This window comes from Meriones unguiculatus, chromosome 10 (assembly GCF_030254825.1).
Source record: "Meriones unguiculatus strain TT.TT164.6M chromosome 10, Bangor_MerUng_6.1, whole genome shotgun sequence".
Classification (NCBI taxonomy): Eukaryota; Metazoa; Chordata; class Mammalia; order Rodentia; family Muridae; genus Meriones; species Meriones unguiculatus.
Window position 1 is genome coordinate 54,443,895 of NC_083358.1, and position 25,728 is coordinate 54,469,622.

At 38.9% G+C, this 25,728-nt stretch overlaps 1 protein-coding gene and 1 pseudogene across 4 annotated transcripts; one reads left to right on the forward strand and one right to left on the reverse strand.

Annotated features, from left to right (window-relative positions):
• Positions 1-11,643: 11,643 nt before the first annotated feature.
• LOC132657036 (chromobox protein homolog 3-like) lies at positions 11,644-12,205 on the reverse strand (annotated as a pseudogene).
• Positions 12,206-14,718: 2,513 nt separating this feature from the next.
• On the forward strand, positions 14,719-25,059 carry Ifi44l (interferon induced protein 44 like). Of its 4 annotated transcripts, XM_060392502.1 has the most exons (10): positions 14,719-14,848; positions 15,495-15,602; positions 16,998-17,473; positions 18,134-18,182; positions 18,676-18,871; positions 19,929-20,081; positions 21,779-21,950; positions 23,154-23,254; positions 23,797-23,971; positions 24,261-25,059. In XM_060392502.1, exons 3-10 carry the CDS (start codon positions 17,008-17,010, stop codon positions 24,317-24,319), a joined length of 1,371 nt encoding a protein of 456 aa, XP_060248485.1. In that variant the 5' UTR covers positions 14,719-14,848; positions 15,495-15,602; positions 16,998-17,007; the 3' UTR covers positions 24,320-25,059. The 4 variants fall into 4 exon arrangements, with proteins under 4 accessions (XP_060248485.1, XP_021518122.2, XP_060248487.1 ...); XM_021662447.2 differs by lacking the exon at positions 15,495-15,602 and having other exon boundaries at positions 14,735-14,848; XM_060392504.1 differs by lacking the exons at positions 14,719-14,848; positions 15,495-15,602 and adding an exon at positions 17,515-17,646 and having other exon boundaries at positions 17,274-17,397.
• The last annotated feature ends 669 nt before the right edge of the window (positions 25,060-25,728 follow it).

The window sequence follows — 25,728 nt, forward strand, 5'->3', positions numbered from 1 at the left end:
CAACTCTTGCCAAAATCTTCACCCTCAGGTTGAGGGTGTTAGGAGATGTGGCCTTTGGGAAAGGCTAAGCAATAGGATTAGAACCTTTGTGAACAAAATTCATGCTTTTCCAAAAGAGGCCTTAAAGAACCCTCAGTTGCAGGTTCTTGAGCAAACGGCTGCTGTGAGGACCTCAGCACAGTGAAGCTGAAGGGACTTTGACGCTGGATTTCACAGTCTCCGGAAATAGCAGAAACTAACTCCTGTGGCTCGTAAGCTATTGAGTCTGTATGTGACACGGTTCAGAAAAAAGCAGCTGAAGAGCTGGAGAGACTAAGGCACAGGGTGAATGCTTGCTGCGCTTGCTACAAACGCTTTATCTCATGACGCCCTGGCTGCCGCTGTTTCCGTCTCAGAAAACTGCTCCCTCCCTCCTGCTTCTCCCTGTTGCTCTGTTCCACACAAAAACGAACGGTGGATCTCTGCAGTTTTCTTCATATAAGAACATGAAGTCTTGTGGAGGATGGGCCTGGGGAGGTGTCTAATTGACTTCCAGTGAGTCTTTCTAGTCGCCAAACTGGTTGGATGGTGAAGATTGACTTGGATTCAGAGATTAGTGGAGAAAACAAATATAAAGAAGCAAACACTGGTCATCTATTATTAAAACAGAAAGGCTTTAGGGTGTGTGAGTGTGTGTGTGTGTGTGAGAGAGAGAGAGTGAGAGAGAGAGAGAGAAACTTGGCTTTAAGAGTTTTTAATTGTACTTTTTGACTATTTAATTGCTTATTATTGCTGTTTTGAGACAGTCTCGCTATGCAGTCCAGGCTGGCTGAGAACTTCCTGCAGAGATCAGGCTGATTTATCTTTCTACCTGTTTTTCCTTCCCAGGTGTGAGTGGCAGGACAGCAGGGGCGCGTCACCACATCTGGGTACTTAATGGTGCCATTTTGTTTACAGAATCTCTGCATAGTAAAAGTATTTTATGTAATTATTAGCAGTGGCTCACAGATCAAAAATGGAAGAGAAACAGTGTGTGGCCCTTGGTCTCTGGGGTCTGAAGTGTCTGGCAGAGGGAAAGCTGCTCTTTGCTGAGAGCAGTGGCTTCGGGAGTGTAGGCTGTGGGATAGAGAGAGATGCATTTCCATCTTGGGGGCTGGAGTTTTCACAAAGCAGCTCAGTGGTGTCTAGAAGATACATAGATTAGACACCCACCAGTGCAGAGTTGCAGGGTGCTTCCATTTCCTTCTCTGTCAACACCTGACCCTGCATGTTTAAAACATATCTTTTGGCCTAGGCCAAATATCATTTTTCTATAGTTTCTTTTTTGTTCATAAGATGATTCAGAAAATACAGTGAGTTTCTTTAGCAAAAATTTTAGTTGGCTTTTTTCTTTCCAGTCCCATATACAAACCGTTGCAAAATTTTTGCTTTATGTCAAAATATTTTTTCTGAGTTTTTATTTGTTTTTATTCTCACCACCATAACTCCTGAACAGCCGTCTACTTTTGCCAGTATCATACTTTTAACCCATCTTCTTCCAGCACAATGATGCCTTTAATAGAACAACCACAGTATGTAATTCGTCCAACTGGGATTAAATGCAAATTCCCTGACTTGGTCTGCAAGCCCCCATCTGGTCTGGTGTTACTGTGCTTTCCTACCTCTCTGTCCACATTAGATGCTCTCTCTGTATCACTTCTTTCCATCCTTGTTGTTTTCTTCTCAAAAATTGATTACTATTCCCCTGAAACTTGTTCTTGGCTTATTTTCATGACTACTTTCTTGCTTTTGAAGTCTTAACTCAAATGCTCCTCTCTCAAAGAGATCATCCTGGACTATCTTATCCAAAGTATTGTTTCTCTTTGTAACTATACAGCAAAATAAGCCAGCTTTTACTATTGTGACAGATCTGTTTGTTATGTGAAATCATAATTTTTTTTTCTGCTGTTGAAAATGAAGTTCCCTACATATGGTAGCACATGCCTTTAATCCAGCATTCTGGAAGGCAGAGGCAGGCATATCGCGGTGAGTTCAGGGCCAGCCTTGTCTACAAAAGCAAGTTTAGGACAGCCAAAGGTATACAGAGAAACCTTGTCTTGGAAAAGAAAAGGAAGAAGAAGAGGAAGAAGCAGAGAAGAAGAAGAAGCAGAAAAAGAAAAAGAAGTTTCATGAAAGCCAGAACATTGTCTTAGCTAACCCTTGCCCACTACATCTCTTATAAAGAGGCCTGCACACCACGCTGGCACTTATTTATTTGGTGAACCGGTGAAAGAACTAACAAACTTAAGTTGAAAGTTGTGATCCTCATTTCATTAAATTAGTCGAAACTGGGTTCTGGCTGAATAGACACGTTCTCTGTCAGCAGACCTAAAGCAGGTGACGCTGCAGGAAAACAAGTGTTCTAAAATATTTGGACAAAATGGAGAAAAGTAGGTCAGTCTTGCACTGGTTTGGACTCAGATTTCTTTATTGAACACAGCCGGATGAACTGATGAACATTACTAAAGTTTCACTGTGTACTAGTTTTGTTATGAGGTAGGAAACACTCAGCATATTTGTGCATATCCCACAATATGAGGAGCCTAGCTTAGGAGGCGTTAGCCTAAGACTACTAAGATAGGCAGGGACTGTCTAACTGTAGCAAAAAGTCAATGAAGATCAACAGGGCTCTGCAGTGCAGATTTTATGAATGGTTTAAATGTGACAGTAGGAAGCTGTGACATTTTCCATCAGATTAAGAATAGTCTGAGGAATGATGTGAGCAATGAAAATACCTCCCTTGCTCAATGGACGTTTATGTCCTGTCAACAACAGAGACATTGATTCTGAGAGTTAGAGCAAACAGAAAAGCCAGGAATTACAAATGGAAGATTTTAATATGAAACTGCAATGAACTTTCTAGCAATAAGAAAACAGGTTTTGGAGAAATAGGTGTCAGTACCTGTTGAATGGCCACTTGGGGGGGGGGTTTGTGTGGGGGCAGTTTTATGCTTCATACTGTATAGATTATATTACATAGATGTCAGTTTCAGCAGAAATTGGCCTTGTCATGTTGTCAGTCAATGATAAGCAGACAAAATGCACTTGTGGTTCACAGCTGGCACCTTCTAGCTGTCTTCACATGGTAGTAAGGGAAGTAGCTCTCTGGAGCCTCTTTCATAAGGCAAACAAACAATCATTCATGAGGCTGAGTCTCTAAATATTATCACAGTAGGGAGCAAGTATTCCACAGCACTTATTTATGATGGTTTCAGGACCATTTTATAATAGTTGTTTTTCCAGTTTTCCTCCTTCTCCCCCTGCTTTTCCTTTTCCATCCCCCTTTCTTCCTCTTTCCCCTCTTCCATCAGCTTCTCCTTCCTTCTCCTCCTGCTCCTCTACCTCTGTCCTTCTCTTTTCTTCTCTCTTCCTCCTTCCCCCTCCCTCTCTCTCTCTCCTTCCCCATTCTCTTGTCTTCCTCCCTTCCCTATCTTTTTTTCCCTCATCTCTTCCCCATTCTCCTCCTCAACAACACCAACAGCCCCCTCATTTAACAATTTATTGTCTGCCAGCTCTATCCCACTCCTCATTGCTTAAGTTCTAAAATGGATTGAATGTTTTTACCTGTATTTTTCTTCACAGCCCACATGGAGTTAAGCCTTGTCAGCAGAGGGCACTGGAGAGAAGCTGCAGGAGAAAGGCATTGTTCTTGGGTCCCATAGACACTACAGCTTTGTGGTCCAGCCCCTGCATCAGGTACAGCTATGGCAGTGACTGCCTATTATGCATGATGGCCAAGAGTACTCAGCAACTATTAGTATAGTATTTTCCAGTATCTCCCCTAAGGTGACCTTGTAGCAGGGAGACTCCAGTGAGACACTCTTTCCTTGACCAATTTTTTTTTTTTTCAGAAGCAAGGTGATGGATTCCCACCAGGGAAGTGGCTCGGTGGGGTGGGGGTGTTGTCTGCCAGTTAGTTGAGTCTCAACCATACTCCTGATTTGGATTTGAGTCCTGCTAGGAGAGAGGTCCCTCTCTCCACAGCAGTTGAATACAGCCTTACATCTGCTTTTCTACTAGCCTTAACTCCTTATTACTGTAACCCTCTGCTGCTGCAATTGCCATATAGATTTGGTATTTTATTGTCACAATATCTTATATCAAAGCTCTACATCTTGCTTACCAAATTCATCACTATGAGATATTCTAACACCAAGTTTTAATTAATTTTCTGCAGTGTTTTACAGACCACTTGTCTTCACCACTCCAATGTGTAGTCACAACACCATTTTAGAGTAGTTCTTTCCTTCCCCATCCTCTTCCGTGGCCTCTGATTTTATTGACAGAGATTGAATTGCTATCTGTAGGCATTACTTTTAAACTCTATTTTATTTATGTTACTTAATGCTTCTTCCTCCATTATACACTCCAAACCCTTCCAATATTCCAATACAAGGTAGGAGAGAAAGGAGGTTAGTGGGGATATGGGGTGTAGTTCTCTTTGGCTATTTCCTGCTGGTTAGGATTGTCAGGTTCCTTGGGGCAAGTCCAATCCTCACTTCAGGATATCTCCAATTTCTTCTCATCCAACGGTGTCAACAGCAACCAGGAGCATCAAGGGTGAACACCAGAAGTCTTCTTTTCCGGAGCCCCAACACTCTCTGGATTCTGGCCTTTATTCCCCCTCCAGATTCCTCAGAGTTAAACTATCTGCAGCTGGCAAAGATCCCCTCTCAGAGCCCACATGAGGCAAATAGTTTGCTGCTGTGGATCATCTGAATCAGTTCCATATCCTATACCTGGGATCAAAACAAAAACATGTTTACATCCACAACAGCTATCTATATTCTATATTTTATTTTTGGTTCTTTCTCCATCCTAGGTTGATCTTAATTGCCCTTTTATTTATCATTTCATAACTAAAACTTTACAAGAGTTGTAGCAGAACTATCCAAAAGAAACCACTTAAGGAAGTACCATCCATGTCTTACTCATGAGTTCTTCCCCATGTCCTTACCCTTCTTAACACATCCTGTTAGTAAACAACCTTTTCAGTGTCTGTTTATTGTTTCTGTATCTATTTTGCATAAGTTTGTGTGTATTAATGTCATATCAATAAGAATTATCCAGGGAGTGAACAACAGTATATAAAGTAATATTGTACTGTGTAATTACATCTATATCATAAGAAAGATTTTTTTTGTCGATGTCACAGATATTGTTTAATAGATTTAATGACCAGAGCCCTCCTTAGGGCTAGTAGATAACAAGATTTAGCTGGGCTTGTCCAGCTCTTTACATCTTCATATAAATTTTGATGTCCTTATGTTGCACAACATCTATGAATCCAGGTGGAGTGCGATTCAAAGTAGCTAAGAGAGAGATTTATGACATACTGCTCTTTACTGTGAAAACTAATGTACTGGGTTTTACATGTAATGGCAGTAGCTAATATTGTGCTGTCAACGGTGGTATTTCAAACACATTATGATAGAGTTTATCTAAGAAAAAATAAAATAATGTCCTATGAAATATCTTTTATTTGAGATTTATGCTCTATACAGCCAATAAAAAGCTTAAAGATGTTTATAAGAAGACATATTCAGAAAAAGTAATAAAATAGAAAAGAATGTCGCAGTCTGTAATGGCATTGTTATCTCTGAAAACTTTTAGTTACTAAATTTGAACACTGACTTTACCCTTGTGCCTTTTTAACTGGAGCATAAATAAATAAGCACTTACTATATTTGCATATACAGGAACAGTGTAAAAAACAGACCTCAGATTTATACACTTTCATCATTGCCATGTATGGTACTGTTTCATTATAATTGTGAAAGTTGTAATTTATTCACTATTATATGACTTGATGTAGACCATTTCTTTTAATATTTGCCCAATATCTTAACATCTAGTACTTTATGTTGACCATTATATTCTAATATTTCTCCAAAAGACTTGCCAGTTTTATGTTGCTGTCTTCTCCTTTCAGCATAAGAAAGATTTTTATTACACTGTCTTATGCAATTTGAGGTGGAAAGTCCCATCGTGGCTGTCTGTGGACATCTGCTAAATCGAAGAAGATAGAAGCTATGAAACAAGAAGCACTAATGATGCAGCCCCAACTTAAGAATAGAGACTGTGGGCTCCCAGGAGAGTTGCTGATGTAAGAACTTAGATTCTGATGCCCATGGTGGTGGCAGCAGCCAATAGATGCAGTCTTTCAGGAAGAACTGAGTTTACAGAGTTTGATTGGCCCCTCCTTTGTCCACTTTTTTTTTTTCATGTGAGCTCCAAGCCCATTGGATAGTATTACCCACATTTGAGGTGTGCCTTCCCTCATCATTTGCTACTCTGCATATCAGTCTTTCCTGGGAACACTGAGACACACCTAGGAGGCGTTTTACCATCTCTCTGGTGCCCATCTCTCAGCATAATTAAGTCAAGCAAGACTCACCACCAAAAGATTGTCTTCCGTGTAATCAAGTTGATCAGTAAGATTTAGCACAAAGGTAACATGATGAAAGATATTTTTTTTCTGGAGTAATAAGATAGTTTTCTTATGTTTAAATATTTAGCTCATTATTTTTATTGGTTTCATACTCTTTTGTCTTTTTTACAAACTGAATTTATTTAAAAATGATATTTAACCTAGGCTCTAGAAGAGTATCATAAGTTTTGTGTTTTATTCTTACCACATACTAACTTCAAGCATTTTAGAGTCTCCTTTGGTATTTGGTAAAATTATTTTATAAATAAAAGCCACAGCAGAAATGGGATGCTATAATTTTTGAAGGAATATTTTTCTTCAGAAAAATCAGTCATGTCAAAATAGTTATGTGATGGTGCTTGTGCAGTGTTGGAGGTGTGTGTGTGTGTATTTTCAATCATCTGCTCACTTAAACTGAGGATCTCAGGCTTTATAAGAAGCAGAGGCACATCACAAAAAGGAAGGAAGAAGGGCACTGAAGCAACTAGAGGAGGCAAAGCATACCCGCACAAAGAAAAATCATGAGATGAAGGAACAAAGTACAACTACAATGTGGCCCTCGAGCAAGAGTATAATATGTCTCTGGAAGAGTGTAGGGAAGAGGAGAAAACAAATAAGGAGAAGAAAGACGGTTATACTTTAACCTGTCATGAGAGGTAAGTAACTGTGGTTTCATCTCCTTTGGCTTAGCACCAAGAATGGAAAATACCATTTTCAGGGGGCTCTTTACTCAGTTGCATGGTCATACTACAGGCCGTAAGATTTTGGCCCCTCTAGTCGTGAAGGTCTAGACGCTGATATGGGAATTCTACTTCAGAAATGACATTAATGTGGTATAGGTACTGCAATAGTAAGATTCCCAACATTGTATCAAAATAGTTTAGAAAAGCAACTTGCAGAAATATTTATGTTGGATCATAGTTTTTGTCCATAATTTTTTGTCCTGTGGTGCAGCTGAATGCATGCCAAAGAGGACATCATGGAACAGAAATATTTGTGTCCTGGTGGCTGAGGAGAGTTGGGGCCAAGATCAATTCTTTCAAGACCCATTCCCAGTGACCTACTTCCTCAAACTACACATTACCTTTGAACACACTGTTCAGTAATGAACTTATCAATGGGTTCACTCACCGATAAAGTTGGTACGTTTATGATTTTACAATGGTTAAAGTCCCTTACTTCTGAAGACTTTTATATCAGGAACTAAGCCTTCAATGCACAGTTCTTTAGAGGAAACTTTTGATGTATATCAATGTGGAACTCAAGATATGAGAACAGTCTCTTTTTATATTTCCTAAATATATAAAAAATATTTTAAAAAATTAAAAGAATCATTTATTTCTGCCTAAATTCTTTATTTCATTTAACTTTATTCTTAAGTACAATATTTCCTTACCTATTTGGGATGTTTTCATGAAGATATAATCTATCCATATTTATGTCTCAGATTCTACCAATGATTTATAGGTATTCAGTAACATTTTTTTATTGAAAGAAAAATAGGTTAATGGATAGAAGAATAAATAAGTGAATACAGAAATATAAAAGGCTTAGAGTTATTGTCTTGGCCCTCCGACATGCCCTATGTAGTTGATAAAATTTTATGATGTACCTCTATTCCCCACCTGTGACTTATATACTCTCTTTTGATGTGTAAAAAGATCTGAATACAATAAGATGCCAATACTATGGTTAACAATTTTTATTTTAAAAATGATAAGTTGTCTTCCCATGATCTAAGTAGGTGCGCCTTTTGAAAGTTACTGTTTCTAGAAGAGACTCAAAGGAATCTGATGTCTTCCTTTAAGACATCACTAGCTTGTGTCAAGTTGACATAAAAGTATCCAGGACACTGATGAATAACTGACTTATACAAATAAGAACCCTAACCCTGCACAAAAATAAAGTCTGAGTGGATCAAAGACCTCAACATCAAACCAGACACACTAAATCTGCTAGAAGAAAAACTGGGGAAGAGCCTTGACTCATTGGCACAGAAGACAACTTCCTGAAGAGAACAGCAACAGCACAGACTCTAAGATCAACAATCAATAAATGGAACCTCATGAAACAGAAAAGCTTTTGTAAAGCAAAGGACACTGTCATCAAAACAAATCGATAGCCCACAGACTGGGAAAGGATCTTCAAGAACCCAATATCTGACAGAGGGCTAATATGCAGAATACATAAAGAACTAAAGAAGTTAAACAGCAACAAATCAAGTAATCCAATTAAAAAATGGGGTACAGAGCTAAACAGAGAATTCTCAATAGGAATATCGAATGGCAGAGAAACAAAGAAATGCTCAACGTTATTAGTCATCAGGGAAATGCAAATCAAAACAGCCCTGAAATTTCATCTTACACCCATCAGTATGGCCAACAACTCAAGTGACACCTGGAGAGGATGTGGAGAAAGGGGAACCTTCCTCCATTGCTGGTGAGAATGTAAACTTATACAACCGCTTTGGAAATCAATCTGTCGCTTTCTCAGACAATTAGGAATAGTGCTACCTCAAGATCCAGCTATACCATTCCTAGGCATATATCCAAAATATGCTCAAGTACACAACAAGGACATTTTTTCCAACCATGTTCGTAGCAGCTTTATTCATAATAGCCAGAACCTGGAAACAACCCAGATTTCCCTAAACTGAGGAATAGATACAGAAATTGTGGTACATTTACACAATGGAAACCTACTCATCGATTAAAAACAAGGAAATCATGAAAGTTGCATGCAAATGGTAGGATTTAGAAAAGATCATCCTGAGTGAAGTATCCCAGAAGCAGGAAGACACACATGGAATACACTCACTTATAAATGGATATCAGACACATAACATAGGATAAACATACTAAAATCTGTACACCTAAAGAAGCTAAGCAAGAAGGAGGACGCTGGGTAAGATGATAAATTCTCATTTAGAAAGGCAAACGGGATGGACATCAGAAGAGGGAATAAACAGGGAACAGGACAGGAGCCTACCACAGAAGCCTCTGAAAGACTACCCTGCAGTGTATCAAAGCACATGCTGAGGCTCATAACCAAACTTTGGGCAGAGTGCAAGAAATCTTATGAAAGAAGGGGGACATGAAAGACCTGGAGGGGACAGGAACTTCACAAGAAGAGCAACAGAACCAAAATATCTGGGCCCAGAGGTCTTTGCTGAGACTGATACTCCAACCAAGGACCATGCCTGGAGATAACCTAGAACCCCTGCACAGATGTAGCCCATGGAAGCTCAGTATCCAAGTGGGTTCCCTAGTAATGGGAACAGGGGCTGTCTATGACATGAACTCAGTGACTGGCTCTTTGACCACTTCCCCCTGAGTGGGGAGCAGCCTTGCCAGGCCACAGAGGAGGACAATGTAGCCAGTCCTGATGAGACCTGATAGGCTAGGGTCAGGTGGAAGGGGAGGAGGACTGCCCTTATCAATGGACTGGGAGAGGGGCATGGGAGGAGAAGAGGGAGGCAAGGTAGAATTGGGAGGGGCTGAGGGAGAGGACTACAGTTGGGATACAAAGTGAATAAATTTTAATTAATAAAATAAATTAATTAAGAAAGAAAAAACAAAACATTATTTACTAGGAAAAACAAAACAAAACAAAAACCAAAAACCCAAAGACCTAATAAGAACTTAATCAGCTATGACCATAAACACACCAACATATAAAAGCAGTATTGTGAGCTTGGCAAACACAACACACAACCCATGATGCCACTGCTCCATCTGCACTGTATCAAAGAAGGGCTGGTCTTCAAAACTAGGATTCGGAAGCACCTAACCAGCTTCAGGCCGTTTCTCAGTGTGTATCATGGGACTGACAAACAACAAACCAAGAACCCCTGAGCTGTATAGGCACAGCCTCTCCTATCACTTTCTATTCCGGATGGACTGAACCCTTGCATGGGAAGCACAGGTAACGGCATTCTCTCTCTCTGTCCTTCACTTCATGCTTCAGTTTGAGGTCTGATTTGCAGGGAGACCTTTCACAGATGTCCCTGATTGGTTGAGGCCACTGTCCTCTTAGATCTCTGAAATCTTCCATCTCTTCCTTTTGTTGCACTTAGCAGCAGTCACGTGTGTAACGGCCTGGGTATTTGACCATCCTCCTGAGCACTCTGCATGCTTCTTAATGCTTTTCTCTAGCTAAGCTTCTCGTTTCTCAGGTCTAGAGGAGTGCTGGTGTGTTAGTGAGTAGACCGGAAAATGAATTGAGAGGTGCTGCACAGAGTCAGAGAAAGCAGAACTACCCTGCGCTTGTTCCACGGAGGGGGTCTAGGTTTGAGGAGTAGCAGCCGGGCCACCCGAACTTCTAATTTGCTTGATGTTTTCAAGAGGTTTTTGGACTTCGAGAAGCAGAGCTACAATAGGTAGAGTGCAGTTCTAGGAAGAACTGTGAAAGCGTTAGCAATTACAGGGCTAAAGACAATGGCAACTAACCTTACAGGAAGGATGTTTTAAAGGAACATGCAATTATTCATTGACCACTGTTCACCATTATTTACAATAAAGTGAATATACATTTGCATGACGTTCTGATGCTATATAGTTGTTTTTCTGGCTTATTAAACCAGAACCAAATACGGAAAAGATTTATTCTATTTGTAGAGGATGAGTCATAGTAAAGAAAAAGCATGCAGGTTATTAACTGATATTAGCAAATTTTGTTCACTCACTTATGTCAGCAGGTCTTAAACTGCCAACGTCGCTAATCATGATTACGTTTCTACAGCAAACAGACTCCATGAATCATAAACTTTTAGTACAGATTTCAACTTTCTACAAATGAATGTTTCATCAGAAGAACCTTTACATGCTCTAGCTGACCTAGAACTCACTGTGTAGATCAGTCTGGCTTCTAAATCAGAGATCCATCTACCTGCAGAGTGCTGGGATTAAGTCTTGTCATTAAGCCATACTACTACTTGGTCTAATTCCATTTTCTGAAAGGGAGTTGATATATATATATATAATATAAATATATAATATATAAACATAAATTTATATAAGTATATAAATATAAATTTAAAGATATATAAATTTAATAGATATAAATATAAATTTAAATATAAATTAAATTATAATAAATATAAACGTATAGATATATAGATTTATATAAATATATAAATATTTATATGTATTTATATACATATTGTGTGTATATATATATATGTATATATCAAACAATTACTGCGTTTCATCTTCAGGTCAGCAATGGGAAGTCAGCGACTCCTCATAAAAGGTGATGACAGTCTGAGGACATTTCATATTCGCCTCCGTTGCCAGCACCAAGTCAGCCTTATCTGAGCCCTTCCATTTCTTGAGAAACAGTAATTCTCCACTGCTGTCTGCGGCAGCGATTGCCCGTTCAGGATCACGACCTCTGGCAAAGCTCCTTGGTTTGTCAGCAGAGTTTTGTCTCTTCTTCGATTTGCTGTCATCACATTCACTGTCAGATAAGAGTTCCTTTTTGTGCCATCTTTTTCTTTCTTTCTTTTTTTTTTTTTTTTAACCAGCTTTTTGAGAATTAAGAAAAGCTTCAGTTAATTCCGGATAACCTGAATTTTCCCCTGGTTCCCAAGTATACCAGCATCTGTGAGCCCCTTCCCCTTCAGGAGATACTCCACCTTCCCGTTCACTGCACAAGGGTCCTGCACTTCTCTACCACACATTCTGCAGGCTCTGCTTCTTCAACTTTTTTACTCTTTCCATTGTTTCTTTCCCCCATTTTTTGCAATGCAGTTTTATTAGAAGACTTTTTTTTTGTTTTTTGTTTTTTTTATTTTTTTTTATTTTTATCAGTTACATTTTATTAACTCTGTATCCCAGCCATGTCCCGATCCCTCATTCCCTCCCAGTCCCTCCGTCCCTCCCTCATCTCCACCGTGCCCCTTTCTAAGTCCACTGATAGGGGGGACCTCCTCCCCATTCATCTGATCCTGTTTTATCAGGTATCTTCAGGACTGGCTGTAAAGCCCTCCTCTGTGGCCTAACAGGACTGCTCCTCCCTTCGGGGGTGGGGAGACCAAAGAGCCAGTCATTGAGTTCCTGTTAGAAATAGTCCTTGTTCCCCTCACTTTGGGAAACCAATTGGTTACTGAGCTACCACAGGCTACATCTGAGTGGAGGTTCTAGGTTATATCCATACATGGTCCTTGGTTGAATGTCAGTCTCAGAAAAGACCCTGTGCCCAGATATATTTGGTCCTTGTGGAGCTCCTATCCTTTCCCCATCAGACTATCTCCCCTTCTTTCTTATGATTCCCTGTACTCTGCCAAAGGTTTGGTCATGAGTCTTTGCTTTGAAAACACTGCTAGTTAGAGTCTTTCAGATGTGCTCAGTAGATTCCTGTCATACGTTCAATGCACATCCCATCTGTCTTTCCAAACGAGGATTGATCATCTTACCCTATGTCCGCTCAATTGATTATCTTTTTTAGGTGTATAGATTTCATTATGTTTATCATATCTTATAGGTCTATATAAGTGAGTATATCCCAAACTTCCTGAACAGAACACTAACAGCACAGGCTCTAAAAGCAACAATCAATAAATGGGACCTCATGAAACTGAAAAGTTTCTGTAAAGCAAAGGACACTGTCATCAAAACAAAACGACTGCCTACAGATTGGGAAAGAATCTTCACTAACCCTTTATCTGACAGAGGACTAATATCCAGTATATACAAAGAACTAAAGAAGCTGAAAAGCAGCAATCCAAGTAATCAAATTAAAAAATGGGGAACAGAGCTAAACAGAGAATTCTCGACAGAGGAATATCAAATGGCAGAAAAACACTTAAAGAAATGCTCATCCTCATTAGCCATCAGGGAAATGCAAATCAAAACGACCCTGAGATATCACCTTGCACCCATCAGAATGGCCAAGATGAAAAACTCAAGAGATAACACATGCTGGAGAGGTTGTGGAGAAAGGGGAACCCTCCTCCACTGCTGGTGGGAATGTAAACTGGTACAACCACTCTGGAAAGCTATCTGGCGCTTTCTAAGACAAATAGGAATAGTGCTTCCTCCAGACCCAGCTATACCACTGCTAGCTATATACCCAAAGTTTGTTCAAGTACACAAAAAGGACACTTGCTCAACCATGTTTATAGCAGCTCTATTTGTAATAGCCAGAACCTGGAAACAACCCAGATGTCCATCAACGGTGGAATGTGTACAGAAATTGTGGTATTTTTATACAATAGAAGACTTTTTTTTTTTACTATTTGAATTTTTATTTGTATATTATAAATACATTATTATATACTTATTTATCAAGATGCAATGTATCTTGATCACATCTACCCTTTAACCCACCCTCAGTTTCCCCCAGGACCCTCCAGCAAATCTCCTTCTCAACTTTATGTGCTTAGTGTACAATTATTAAACCCACAGAGCCCAGTTCCTACTGCCCATACGCACATGAGTGTTGGATTATCACTGGGGCATGGCAACCTTCCAGTGGCCACACTCCTAGAGAGAAATGATTCTCCCTCTCTCAGCAGCCATCAGCTGCCAATAACGACTTGCTGAAATTTTAAGTAGTGTGATATCACGCAGGTCTTGGATAGGTAACCACAGCTGCTATGAGTTCATGTACGCAACAACTATATGTCCAGTAGACAGCAATTCGCTGCACTCCTCCCATGCTCTGGTTCTTACGTTCTTGCTGTGCCCCTTGCCGTGATTGCCCCTGAGCCTTGGAGGAGGTTTATACCGATGCTCCTTCTATGCTCTCCTGGTACTTCATGCAGGGAAGCTTCCATTGATACTCTTGCTATAGGAGAGCCCAAAGTGCACTCTGAGTTCAGCTCTATGATACACAGTACTTTTGAGATTTTTTTTACATTCTTTTTTTGTGTATTAAAAGGAGATTTATTGAAAAAAAAGAAGTAATAGGACCCAGTGGAGAATCAATTTATGTGTTTTTTTTTCTAGATGGGCATGTTGTCCTACCACATCTAAATATTTATATTATATGCATAGATATGTGTTACTCCCAATTTTTGTCAGAGAAGAGTCTTATTGAAGTGGGTAATGGTGAATGCAGAGATGTATTACTGTCCAAAGAAGACTTTTTTTTAATCGAAGATTTTAAGAGCTTTCTCAGTGTGGCGCCCTCGTGTGTCCTGAAGGCTGGCCAGCTAAACAGCCAGGTTCTTGAAGCAGCACCTCTCCCAGGGAGGGAGCTCCCAAGGCATTCAGCCTCAGGTGTTGAACTTGGATTACAAGTTCTGGGAGGGGCTTAGTCAGCGCCCTCTGGGACCCGTACAAAGGTTGTGTGGCTCGAAAACCCGGAAATAGGGTTGGCGAAGGGTAGCTGCAGGGACCACACTGGGTGGAGACGGTCGCAGGCCTGAGCTGCAGCTTACAGTAAGGACTTTTAAAGGTAAGTTTTCAGGAGTCATCTTCATTTCAAGCATGTCTGCATGTGGTCAGGCTCAAGGATTTTTCTTCCTTTCTCTCTGTCTCTGTCTCTCTCTTTCTTTTCTCTTCTGCTTGGCTTTGTGTTTCTCATCCTCCTTCCCAGAGAGGAAAAGGAAAGTTAAGGGCGACGGCATGCAGCAGCTAGCTAAGCACAGGACAAAGCATTTTCTTCCCTTTTCTTGTGATAGTTTGAGGCACGGCTAAGCATTCTTAGGCTAATTGAACCTCTCACCTTGCCCTGATTACAAAAAAATGGAACAAAATCGAACACAGGCCCGCAAGGTGCAGCAGCCTCTGAGCAGCCAGCAGGTGTGCATGGCCAGCACCCTCTGGTACTGTTGGCTGGCCTTGCATCTCTCTCTTCTAGACTCTTATTATGACACTAACTCCATGCACAGCAGCCTTCCACTTAACACTGGAAGAGTTTAAACTCAGACCCTGAGGGCATTCAGGTCTTTGCAAGAGAGGAGAAGCTGGGTGTGGGGTCTCTGGGCACTGCTGTTTGTAGCAGGCCACCTCACACACATCCTTCTACTAACCTCACCCACACTCTGCAGCGGGTTCTTTATTTGGGCTACCTTATAGCAACAGCAATGCTCTTGTTATAGATTCGTACTGCTATGTCTGGCTCTACAGAAGTCTTAAGAATTTGAACTCACAACCTTGTACTTGCGTGACCAGGACTTCTCTCACTGAACCATCTCCAAGCCTCTCAGGTATCTCTCTGAAGCTGATATCAACAACTCAGGGAAATACAATTTTAAAAGTCAGGTTTGCTCTTCTGTGCTATCTTTGCTGAATCCTAGTCAGTAATACAATTATTTATTGACTTCCTACTAATTCGATTAACTATCCAATGATTTTTAATACTTCAAAAAAGTTTCCATGATTTTTTATTTTTTTCATTTAGTAACTGGGATGACAGCTGTGAGATTAGCTCTCACTGTAGGAGAGCTTATCTGTTGACTCCTTTCTTATTTTTGTTATTTCCTTTGTGAACAATTTTTGTATATATTTTCATCTCCATCCTTTGATTTATAGGTTGACAAATTATAGGTGATGTGCGCTAAAACTGTTTTATTGACATACAGTTGTGTTCATTTGCTTAGATAGAGAATTAGCATGCTTTTGTTACTATAGAAATCATCTCAGACCAGTTACCTTCATAGAAGAAACAGGTTCATTTACCTCACATTTCTAGATATCTAAAGTCATATTGTCCAGCTTTGGCACATGTCTTCTTGGTTATATCACATCAGGGAGGATTGTATCATGGTGGTGCCATATGTGTGCAGAAGATATCACATCGCTAAACTGGAAGCCAGAATCCTAGGTGGTCTGAAGCTTTTATAACAGCTCTCTCAAGAAATATGACTAGGGTCCTATGGGCAATACCATAGTTTCTTACAAGAGAGAGCTACTAAATTGAACTAGCAATTTCTTACTACGTCCTGTCTATTTTTCCATCAGTCAACATCGTATTAAGGGCAAAGCTCTCAACACATGAATCCTGAGGTCAGCACACAAACCACGGCATATATTGTCTATAACTGTTGTGATTACAATGGAGGTCAAGTAACCAGGGTAGAGACTATGTGATCTACAAAGCCCAGTAAATTATTTACTATTTGTCTAGTTAAGATAAAATGTTTGTTGATTGCTGACTTTTGTTTTATATTTTTCTTTAGTCTGGAATATACTTTGTCAACCAATGTTAAATTTTATTTATTTATTTAGAGACAAGCTCCCCCTATGTAATGCTGGCTGGACTGAAACTCACTGTGTAGGTAGATCAGGCTAGACTGAATTTTACTATTTATATAGATCAGGCTGGCCTTATACTCACAGACATCGGCTTACCTTTGTCTCCTGAGTGTGCCATTATTTTTAGTACAATATTACATTTTAATGTTGCTTATCGTTTCAAAAATATTTAGTTTTCATTTATAATTGCTATTCCTCCATGTCTGCATATGATATTTTTTGCTTCAGTTTCGTAATGTATTTTAATTGGGTCAGAGGATAATTAACTCACCGGAACTAAACAGAAACTTGCATTTTAAACTGCTATGTAATGCTAGCCAGTCAACTTCTATTTGTTTTTCTATCAGTTACAGGAATATGGAAGTGACAACCAGATTGACATGGCTAGAGGAAAAGATTCTGAAATATCTGCTTGGGAATGCATCGTTGACTCTTCTTTATAAGTCTAGTGTGCACAAGCCTTGTGTTATTGAGATGACTAAGAAATGTTCTCACCAGGGATCCACAATGACAGTAGTTCACCTGGAGCAAGATGTTGTGGGCGTTTTTATGCTGGAGCATTTTCTCAGTGAAAAGCCAAGTGCTTGTGTTTGGTTTTCATTTGAAAAGAATAAGAGCTCTGGAATATCATCTCTATTTTTGAACACACTAGAAACCACAGTAAAATCTCCAGAGCTGAGATTTTCTTCACCATATGGTTTATCACTCACCATAGACCCAAGCAAACGCAAACTTCATCTAAACAAGGTAGTAATAAAAGCGCTAGGACTTAATCTTGACATGATCTCTCAATATTTGGAATGTGAAATTTTTCGAGTTGATGGTATGTACAAAAGGATAATTGACCTCTATGTTTGGTTCTAGTCTTTGCAGTTTATGCATTATTATCCATGTGCAAGGGCAAGAAAAATGATGACTACACCTATTGTGCAGGACCAAGGATTATAGACTACTCTGAAGAAAAAACCCAAAAAACAAAACAAAACAAAAACCAATGTATGTGTATACAGATAGAAATGGTTTTGTTGTATCTGCCTCTCTGCTGTACCCCCCAACACAATTTAAGCTTGCTTTAATTTATGCCTTTCTTTTTTGTTCTTTAAAACTACAAAAATGCTGTAAAACTGCTTCCACATTGGAATGTGGAATTTGGGGTAACAGAAATCTTTGTTCTTGGGTCATGGTCACTTAAAATGTCTCTAGGATAAACAGAAAGACAGAGATGGAGATGAAAGTAGGTATAGGAGAGAGGGAGGAGGAAGAGAAGAAAGGAGGATGATAGCAGAGAAATGAAGAGGGAGAAACTTTGACTTTACCGTTTCAGAGTTTCATGTTTTCTCCTCTTCCTTTCAGAATGCTGCCAACTAGAACTCTCAGTTGAGAGGCCGGGTTACACAAGCAGACCAGCCCTGTTTAGGAGGGAGGCTTGACCACATAGACCGAGCAGTCAGGGGCCTTACTATGCTGTGCTTATTTTCTGTAGGCATTAAGAATGATCCAGGCTTCATAAAGAAGATGGTGACTGCCAAACAGTAAGTTAGGTTCTTGACCTACCTGATATTAATTTTATTTAGATTAATTGTGTTTAGAATGCTGACAATGAACTAGAAAGATTTAAAAAAATCATATTACTTGGAATGATAAAAAGTTGTTATTGACAGACCATATTTCAGTTAACATAAAAAACAAAATCCCCCTTTTCCAATTTATAGATACGAATATATTTTTATTTCCCCTTAATATATTTTATTGCTAACAATCACTTTCAGTGTTAATATATCTCAAAGATTTGTGTTCTAAGGCTATCAATGGCTTGTTACAGGTTGAGATTTCATTCTGATATATAAATGCAGTTTATTCAAGCGTAAAATATATAAGGTGTTATACTTAATATATGATAGAGGTTCTATCAAAAGAAGTGTGTAAATAACCCCATCTTTAAAACGGAAGACACGGAAGCCCTGGCTTAGTTACACTGCTTTCTGGAAGATCTACTGTTGTACTTAATCTCTACATTCTGAACAGGCACCGAGGCAAGTTGCTCTCTGCTCTCAGAGAGTACCGGCCCTATAAAGACTTGGTTTCAGAAGTTCGTATTCTCTTGGTGGGCCCAGTAGGTTCTGGAAAATCCAGCTTTTTCAATTCAGTGAAGTCTGCTTTCCAAGGCCACCTAACCCGCCAGGCCACCGTGGGCTCTGATGAAAGCGGCATCACCAAGCAGGTAAGCTACCCAAAGATTTGTGAAAGGCTGTGATTACAGGTTACAATGAATGCATTTGTTCATTTCTTTGTAATTTTATCTCAGAAATAACCTTCTTCCTAATCTACAATTAAATGACAAGTAATTAAGTAAAATAGAAATAAACTTGCATCAGAATTATCTCCATTCAATAATATTATCCAGAGAAGCCTTTTGCTTTTACAGACCCAAGGATTAGTTAGGGAAAACACCTTTCCTACTTGTTGCAAACATACCACAAGCTATTGCATCCATTTGCCATTGGTTCTATATTAAATATCAAAATATTCCTAAGACTTTCACAAATTGTGTCTTGTTTCTTTTTTTATTAGTTAATTTATTTAATCAGTTTCAGCCTGGCCACAGCCCTCTTCCTCCTCTCCTCCCAACCCCATCTTCACATCCCCTTCCCCCATTTTCCTCTCCCCGTCTCCTCAGAGAAGAGGAGGCACCCCATGGTTACCAATCTACCCTGGCACATCAAGTCACTGCAGGACTAAGTGCTTCTTCTCCCACTGAGACCAGACAAGGCAGTTCAGCTATAGGAAAGGAAGGCAACTGAGTCAGAGACAAACTCCTACTCTAATAGCCATGAAGAACAAGCTGCACATCTGCTACATATGTGTAGGGCACCTACATCCAGCTCATGCAGACTTTTTGGTTGGAGGTTCTTGTTTCTTGATGTGGCTTTATTTCAACATGTCAGCATACTCAGAGAAGACTAGGCAAGATGCTACAGCAAGAACAGAATCCACTAAGCATTAACTGAAACGCTTCAATGTCTGAGCTGTGGTGATGTCACAGATGAGTTCTGCCCTTTCTAGTAGAGTGCAGTGTTAGAGCATCTCCATATCACATGTGGGACTGTGAGTACACAGCTTGATGTGGTGCCTCATGCCTGCCATCCCAGCCCTCGGGAGGCTGCAGCGGGAGGTTCATGCTGGTTCCAGGCCCTTATAATAAAACATCAGCTTTTTTTCTCCTTCTCTTCTTGTCTTGAATGCTAACAAACATCCTTTAACTCAGTAATCTTTTACAGTACAGAATGTATTCTCTTAAATGTGGGGAGAGTGGTGAAAGGCTCAGATTTATGTTGTGTGACTCTATGGGGCTCGATGAGAGGGAAGAGGAGGGACTGAACATAGACGACATTCCGAACATCTTAAATGGCTGTGTACCAGACAGGTATCAGGTAAGATTTCTTCCACCCCAAGATACTTTAAATTGTTTCATTGCATCTTTACCCTACAAGAATGATTGAATGGCCATATATGATTCTAACATTAGTACTACTCTACTTTAAATGGATATATGGTCATGAGAGTAATGTAAAGATATGGTCCTTATAGCATGTGCCATTGAGAAAGAAAACTAAATGGCAGGGCTTGACCTCTCTGAATTCCAGTAAAGGATTGTAGGAATGTTCTGTTTACGTGATTCTTTTAATAATGCAAGCCATGAGTGAAGACATTTAAGTAGTTAATCCAATGGTAGTTTATTAGAGAAGATATTAGAATAATTATCTACTGTCTCTTGAAGTATTCCATAGGAGTGAGGCAGCACTGCTCCTTGCCTGGATCTGTGTTAGATGTGTACCCATGAAGGAAGTCATATAATGGCTTTTCTAAACCTTAGATTCTAAATATATGAAGTGTAAGGACAATAGTGTTTGTGTCATAAAACATCTGAGAATATTAGGTGAGCAATACACTCTAAGTGCTCAGATTCAACCATTTAGTACCTTTCTTTTAGGTATGGAATGTAATGGAATTGGCTTCAATTTCTAAACATTGGTCCTTTTTTCTCACATGAACTTGATTGAAAAGTTTGACTAAGTGCTCATTCATTTATTTGAAATTATTTATTAAAATGTAATTTGTTTTAGACAAAAAGAGAATCATTGAAAGAATCCACAGTTAATTAAGAGCACAGGTATTATTTTCAAGAGTCTCACAGTCTAATGAGGGAATGGAATTGAAAAATTATAGGGAGAAAGAGAGCAGAGAGGTAGGGAGAGTCCCATCACTAAGACCCTCAGTTTTCATAGCAAAGAGTGAGTCAAATCAGTTCAACATTGAACGCACACACACAAAGTACACACTTACACATGTTTGCTATGTTTTTCAAGCTATTTTCTCATTAACAGAAAGATCATTGTCCTGCTTTTGATAAGGGGACACTAACCTGAAATCTGATATTTCTTTCATTTCACTTCAGTTTATTTTGCCTTGAAAAAATTAAGAAGAAATGCTAGTCTTTAAATTTAAATGTCATTTCATTCTCCTTTCCCTGTCTGCCCTTCACCATCTAGTAGCCCATTTAAGCCCATAAAATTCTCAAAGAGGAATCTTAAATGATGCACAGCAAATCTCAATAGTATTTGCTTCTGGAGACTAGAAATTTAAGTGAGGGATACAGCTGGGATACAGAATTAACAAAATGTAACTAATGAGAAAAATAAATTTATGGAAAAAAAATCTTTATAAAATGAGAAAGGCCAAGTACCACATAGCCTCAGTGCAAAGCAGAGAATGCTGTAATAAATGAGAAGATGGAGATAATTCTTAGTACTTATTTAGTTCTATTACAAATTAAATAAAAGAATCACAAAGCCTTAAAAAAAAGAAATTTAAGTCAGATTTTTAAATAGTATTCTTTGCATTTTTTTCAATAATTACAGTGGTTAATTGTCATTTCTTAAAGACAAATAAAGCCATTTGTCTTTAAGAAAGCTATAATGAGATCTTGGCAATGAGAAACAGGCAGGGAGGAAGCTGTACCTAAGCAACCAGGGAGGAAGCTGGAGAAGGGGAGACTGAACAGCTGTGCTTTCTGTTGTATAGGTTAAGCCTCTCTGAAAACTGAATATCAACTTCTGTTTCTATGCAGTTCAACCCAAGTGAGCCAATTCAGCCAAAGCACTTTGCTTATGTCACCTCTCCACCACTGAAGGACAGGATTCACTGTGTGGCTTTTGTCTTAGACATCAACTCTGTTAACACATTGTCCGATAAAATGGTGGCAAAGCTCAAAAAAATTCACAAAGATGTAGTAGACTGTGGTAAGTCTCATTGTATAAACTTTGAAAAATTGGAAATAACTACAACGTCACAGGAAGTTACAAAGAAAGTAGTAGCGAGGAATCTCATGCTCTGTTCTCTTTGGTAAATGTTCTGAGCTCCAGGATGGTGGCAAGCGCAGAAGGGATCTTTGGAAGACTTGACTGAGAGACACCTTAGATGTTAGCCTTCAGGACTGAAGTGCTAGGCTGACTATAGTTTTCATTTATGTAATCCTCTTGTGGTTTTTAAACAGACTCATCTTCTCTCAGGAACTAGCTTGCTAGATCAAAACCAGGGTGCTGATACTGTTAAACTATTTTATCATGTGTAGCAATTCATGAAACTATGTCTACACCCCAGGATACAGAATTATGTCATCACTGCAAATATTACAGTCTGCCCCGTCACCATCCTTAACTATTTGTGACCACTTCTCTATGGTTATAATTCTTCATCTGAGACTATTATGTAAAAAGAATAATTCATTATGCCACCTTTTAAGAATGACTGCTTTAACTTGGCTTAAAACCCTGTCAAGTTCATGCCAGAGCTTATATGTAGTGATTCTTTACTCTTTGGTTAATGAGTAATATTTCTTGGTATAGTTATGCCAGGATCTGTTTAACCGTTGTCTAGGTTTGGGGTATTATAAATAAAATGTTTCTGAACATTGGTATTTTCATTTGGGGGGACATGAATTACCTAAAGATTAAACTGATATGCTATCTAGTAAATGTGTATTAATTTTTTAAAATCACCAAACTGCTAACTCAGAGAAATGATACCGTGTTTGTTACATTCCAACTAGCACTATAGTCAATCCAGGTTTTCTGCATTCTTCCTAATATTTGATATTGTTATCATTATTAAAAATAAATTTCTAGAATAGATACATAGACATATATTATCATGGTATTAATTTGCTTTATCTAATGACCTAACTGACTTTTTAGTTCAGTGATGCAGTAGCCATGTTCCCCACCTTAAGAGCACACCAGGTTTTCAAATTGACTGAGTTTAGATATATCTCAAAGTAAGCTCTCCTTTTAGAAGGAAATGACCTTCAGAAGATCAAGCTCCGTACTGAGATTTACTGGGAATATTGCACATCCAACTCCTCATCTTACAGGGAACAGTGTTCATACGTACATTTAAAAACTGTCTTGGCATATTCCAATAATAATGATGTCTATTTGGTACAGGTGTTGGACACGTAGCCTTACTTACAAATGTGGCTAACTATGATGAAGTTCTCGATGACAATTTTTTAAACATGACAGAAAGTATGACTTCTAAAAGCCAGGTAAAGAATGAAGTATATACACAGGTGATCTAAGGATAGAATCATAGCCCTGTGCTCGCTAGCTGACTTTCCTCTCTCCCCTTGCTCACTGTGTGTGTGTCTGTGTGTGTTTATTCATATGTGAACTGAGCATTAGGTCAAGGTGGATTCAGTTAGGCAAACCTGAAATGTCAGATGCTCAGAAGATTGCAAGTTATAGGCCTGTTTGGGCTACAGAGTGAATTCAAGACCACGTCTCAAAATAAAAATTAGCTCAATGAGAGAGCAAACGTGTGAAGCCTGGAGTTCAGTCCTAATTAGCACAGATAAATGGATTGATTGCTCAGTTCATTCCAGTTTATATTTCCCTTTACAACCATAATTATCCACATTATAATTATATTCTGAAGAGGATTTATCAAGCCATTACCCTTTTAGTTTCTGCCCCTAAATTGTACTTAATATTCAGTTAAATTTCTAGTGTGGTATACTTCATATGTATACATATAAATGCTTCATTAATATATTTTACATAAAAAGCATTTTGAATATATTTTCCACAGGTAAAGACTGTCCAAACCATGCTAAATATTCCTATAGCTAATATCTTGATGGTTAGAAATTATGCGTCAGAGCGAAGGTTGGAGCCTATGAAGGATGTTCTGATCTTTGCGGTACTCAGGCATATGTTGCGAGCTGCGGATGATGCCTTAGAAGAATTGCCTCCCGAGGACACTGGTACCTTGGCTTCTCTCTAAAGCACTGTGTCTTTTGGAAAACCCTCAGCTGTACTTCAGTGGGGTGGTTGGGGTCCATTTACATACTCCTGACATGTACTGTGGCATGTGCTCATTTCTGCTTTTGTTTGTCTTGTTTTAGGAGCAGTGTGAGGAAATGGCACATGCTCCTGTAATATCAGTCTCCCTGATTTTATTCCCAAACTGATTTCCCCAAGGAGGGTCGCTCTGCTGACAGTCTCCGAGACCCTGACTTTGTTTGTTAATGTTTGCTGTTCTGTTTTTGACAGCATCAGCTGATGGCTTCGTCAACGACGAGTCACATATCAAAAATGAAGTCGAACCCTGAGACGTGAAAAGAAGAGAGCTGTCCCAGAACAAATGAGCTTCCATATAACTCTACCATCTACAGTTTAATATCTTGCTGTCTTTCTCACATTCTTTAGGCAAAACAAACTTGCTTTATTTTTACTTCTCTAGCACATTATACAGCTGTGCTGTAATTGATTGCACAGCAGTTACAAAACGATGTAGATACCTGCTATTCTAAAAAGAGTGTGAATTCTTGGGGAAACAGGATTTGGGTTTGCCTTGAAGTCACAGAGCTCACCACAAGGTCTGGTAGGCATTAAGAATACTCATGATGACTCTTCTGTAATACTTTCTCTAACTTGATAACATGCCCTCACAAAACTACTTCACGTGAATGAGAAGACTTTTAGAGTGAGATGCTGGAAAGGGAACAAGGAAATAAGAATGGAGAGTATTCACTTAACATGAATGTCTCTAAACAAATCTAAATTAACTAAAAAAACCAATATTTATTTACAACTACATTAGCTACATTAATGTTTTAATTTCATGAAATAAAATTTCTTCTTATAATGTTGCCATGCTTGATTTTAATTAACTGAATTCCATAGCATCATAGCTGTGTATCTAAAGTGGAACTATTGAGATATGAAATCTTACTCATCACCAAAGAAAGCTGTCATGCAAGTCTTCCAAATGATTTGAAGTCCCCAAAGCAGCTCTCAAAGTTAGAACTATTGTTAAAGAAAAATAAATCTTATAATGTTCTTTTCAGTTGTTTTTGCAAACCTTTCTAATTCTTCAATTTGTTTAGTTTTCTTTATTTTTAATCTTTTATTATTTTGGTAAATGGTTATTTTATTATTTTAAATTATGTGCATACGTGTATTTGTGTGGGTATGTACACATGAGAGCAGGTGTATGTGGAGGACAGGTGTCAGATTCCCTTGAAATTGAAACAGGGGGCCATTTGGTGTGTGTGCTGGGAACTGAAAAGTTCCTTTGAAAAAGCAGTTTGCACTCTTAACCGATGAGAAACATCTCTAGCCCCTTAATTTTTTAAAAATACATTGGGTTCAATAGACTTGTACCCTGACGGTGTATTTTACCTTCATCCAGATTACTCTTTCTTCTGGCTACTTCTGGGTACTAAGAGAACAAGAATTTTCTCGGGGTAGGTATGAGGAAATGGGTTTTTCTAAAGGAGTATTTCAAGGGAAGCTGTGCTCTTGTGAATGTTCAAGAGCGGCGATACCATGAGGATACAAAGGTTTCTTTTTTAACTTTTTATTGATTTTTTTTGAGTTTTACATCATGTACCCCAGTCCTGATCTTCTCCCCATTTCTTTCACTCTTACAGTGCCCCCCACAAAATGCAAAACCCACAAAAACCAGACAAAACAAAGCATACAAAACACCTCTTGTGGAAGCTGTAGTGTGACACAG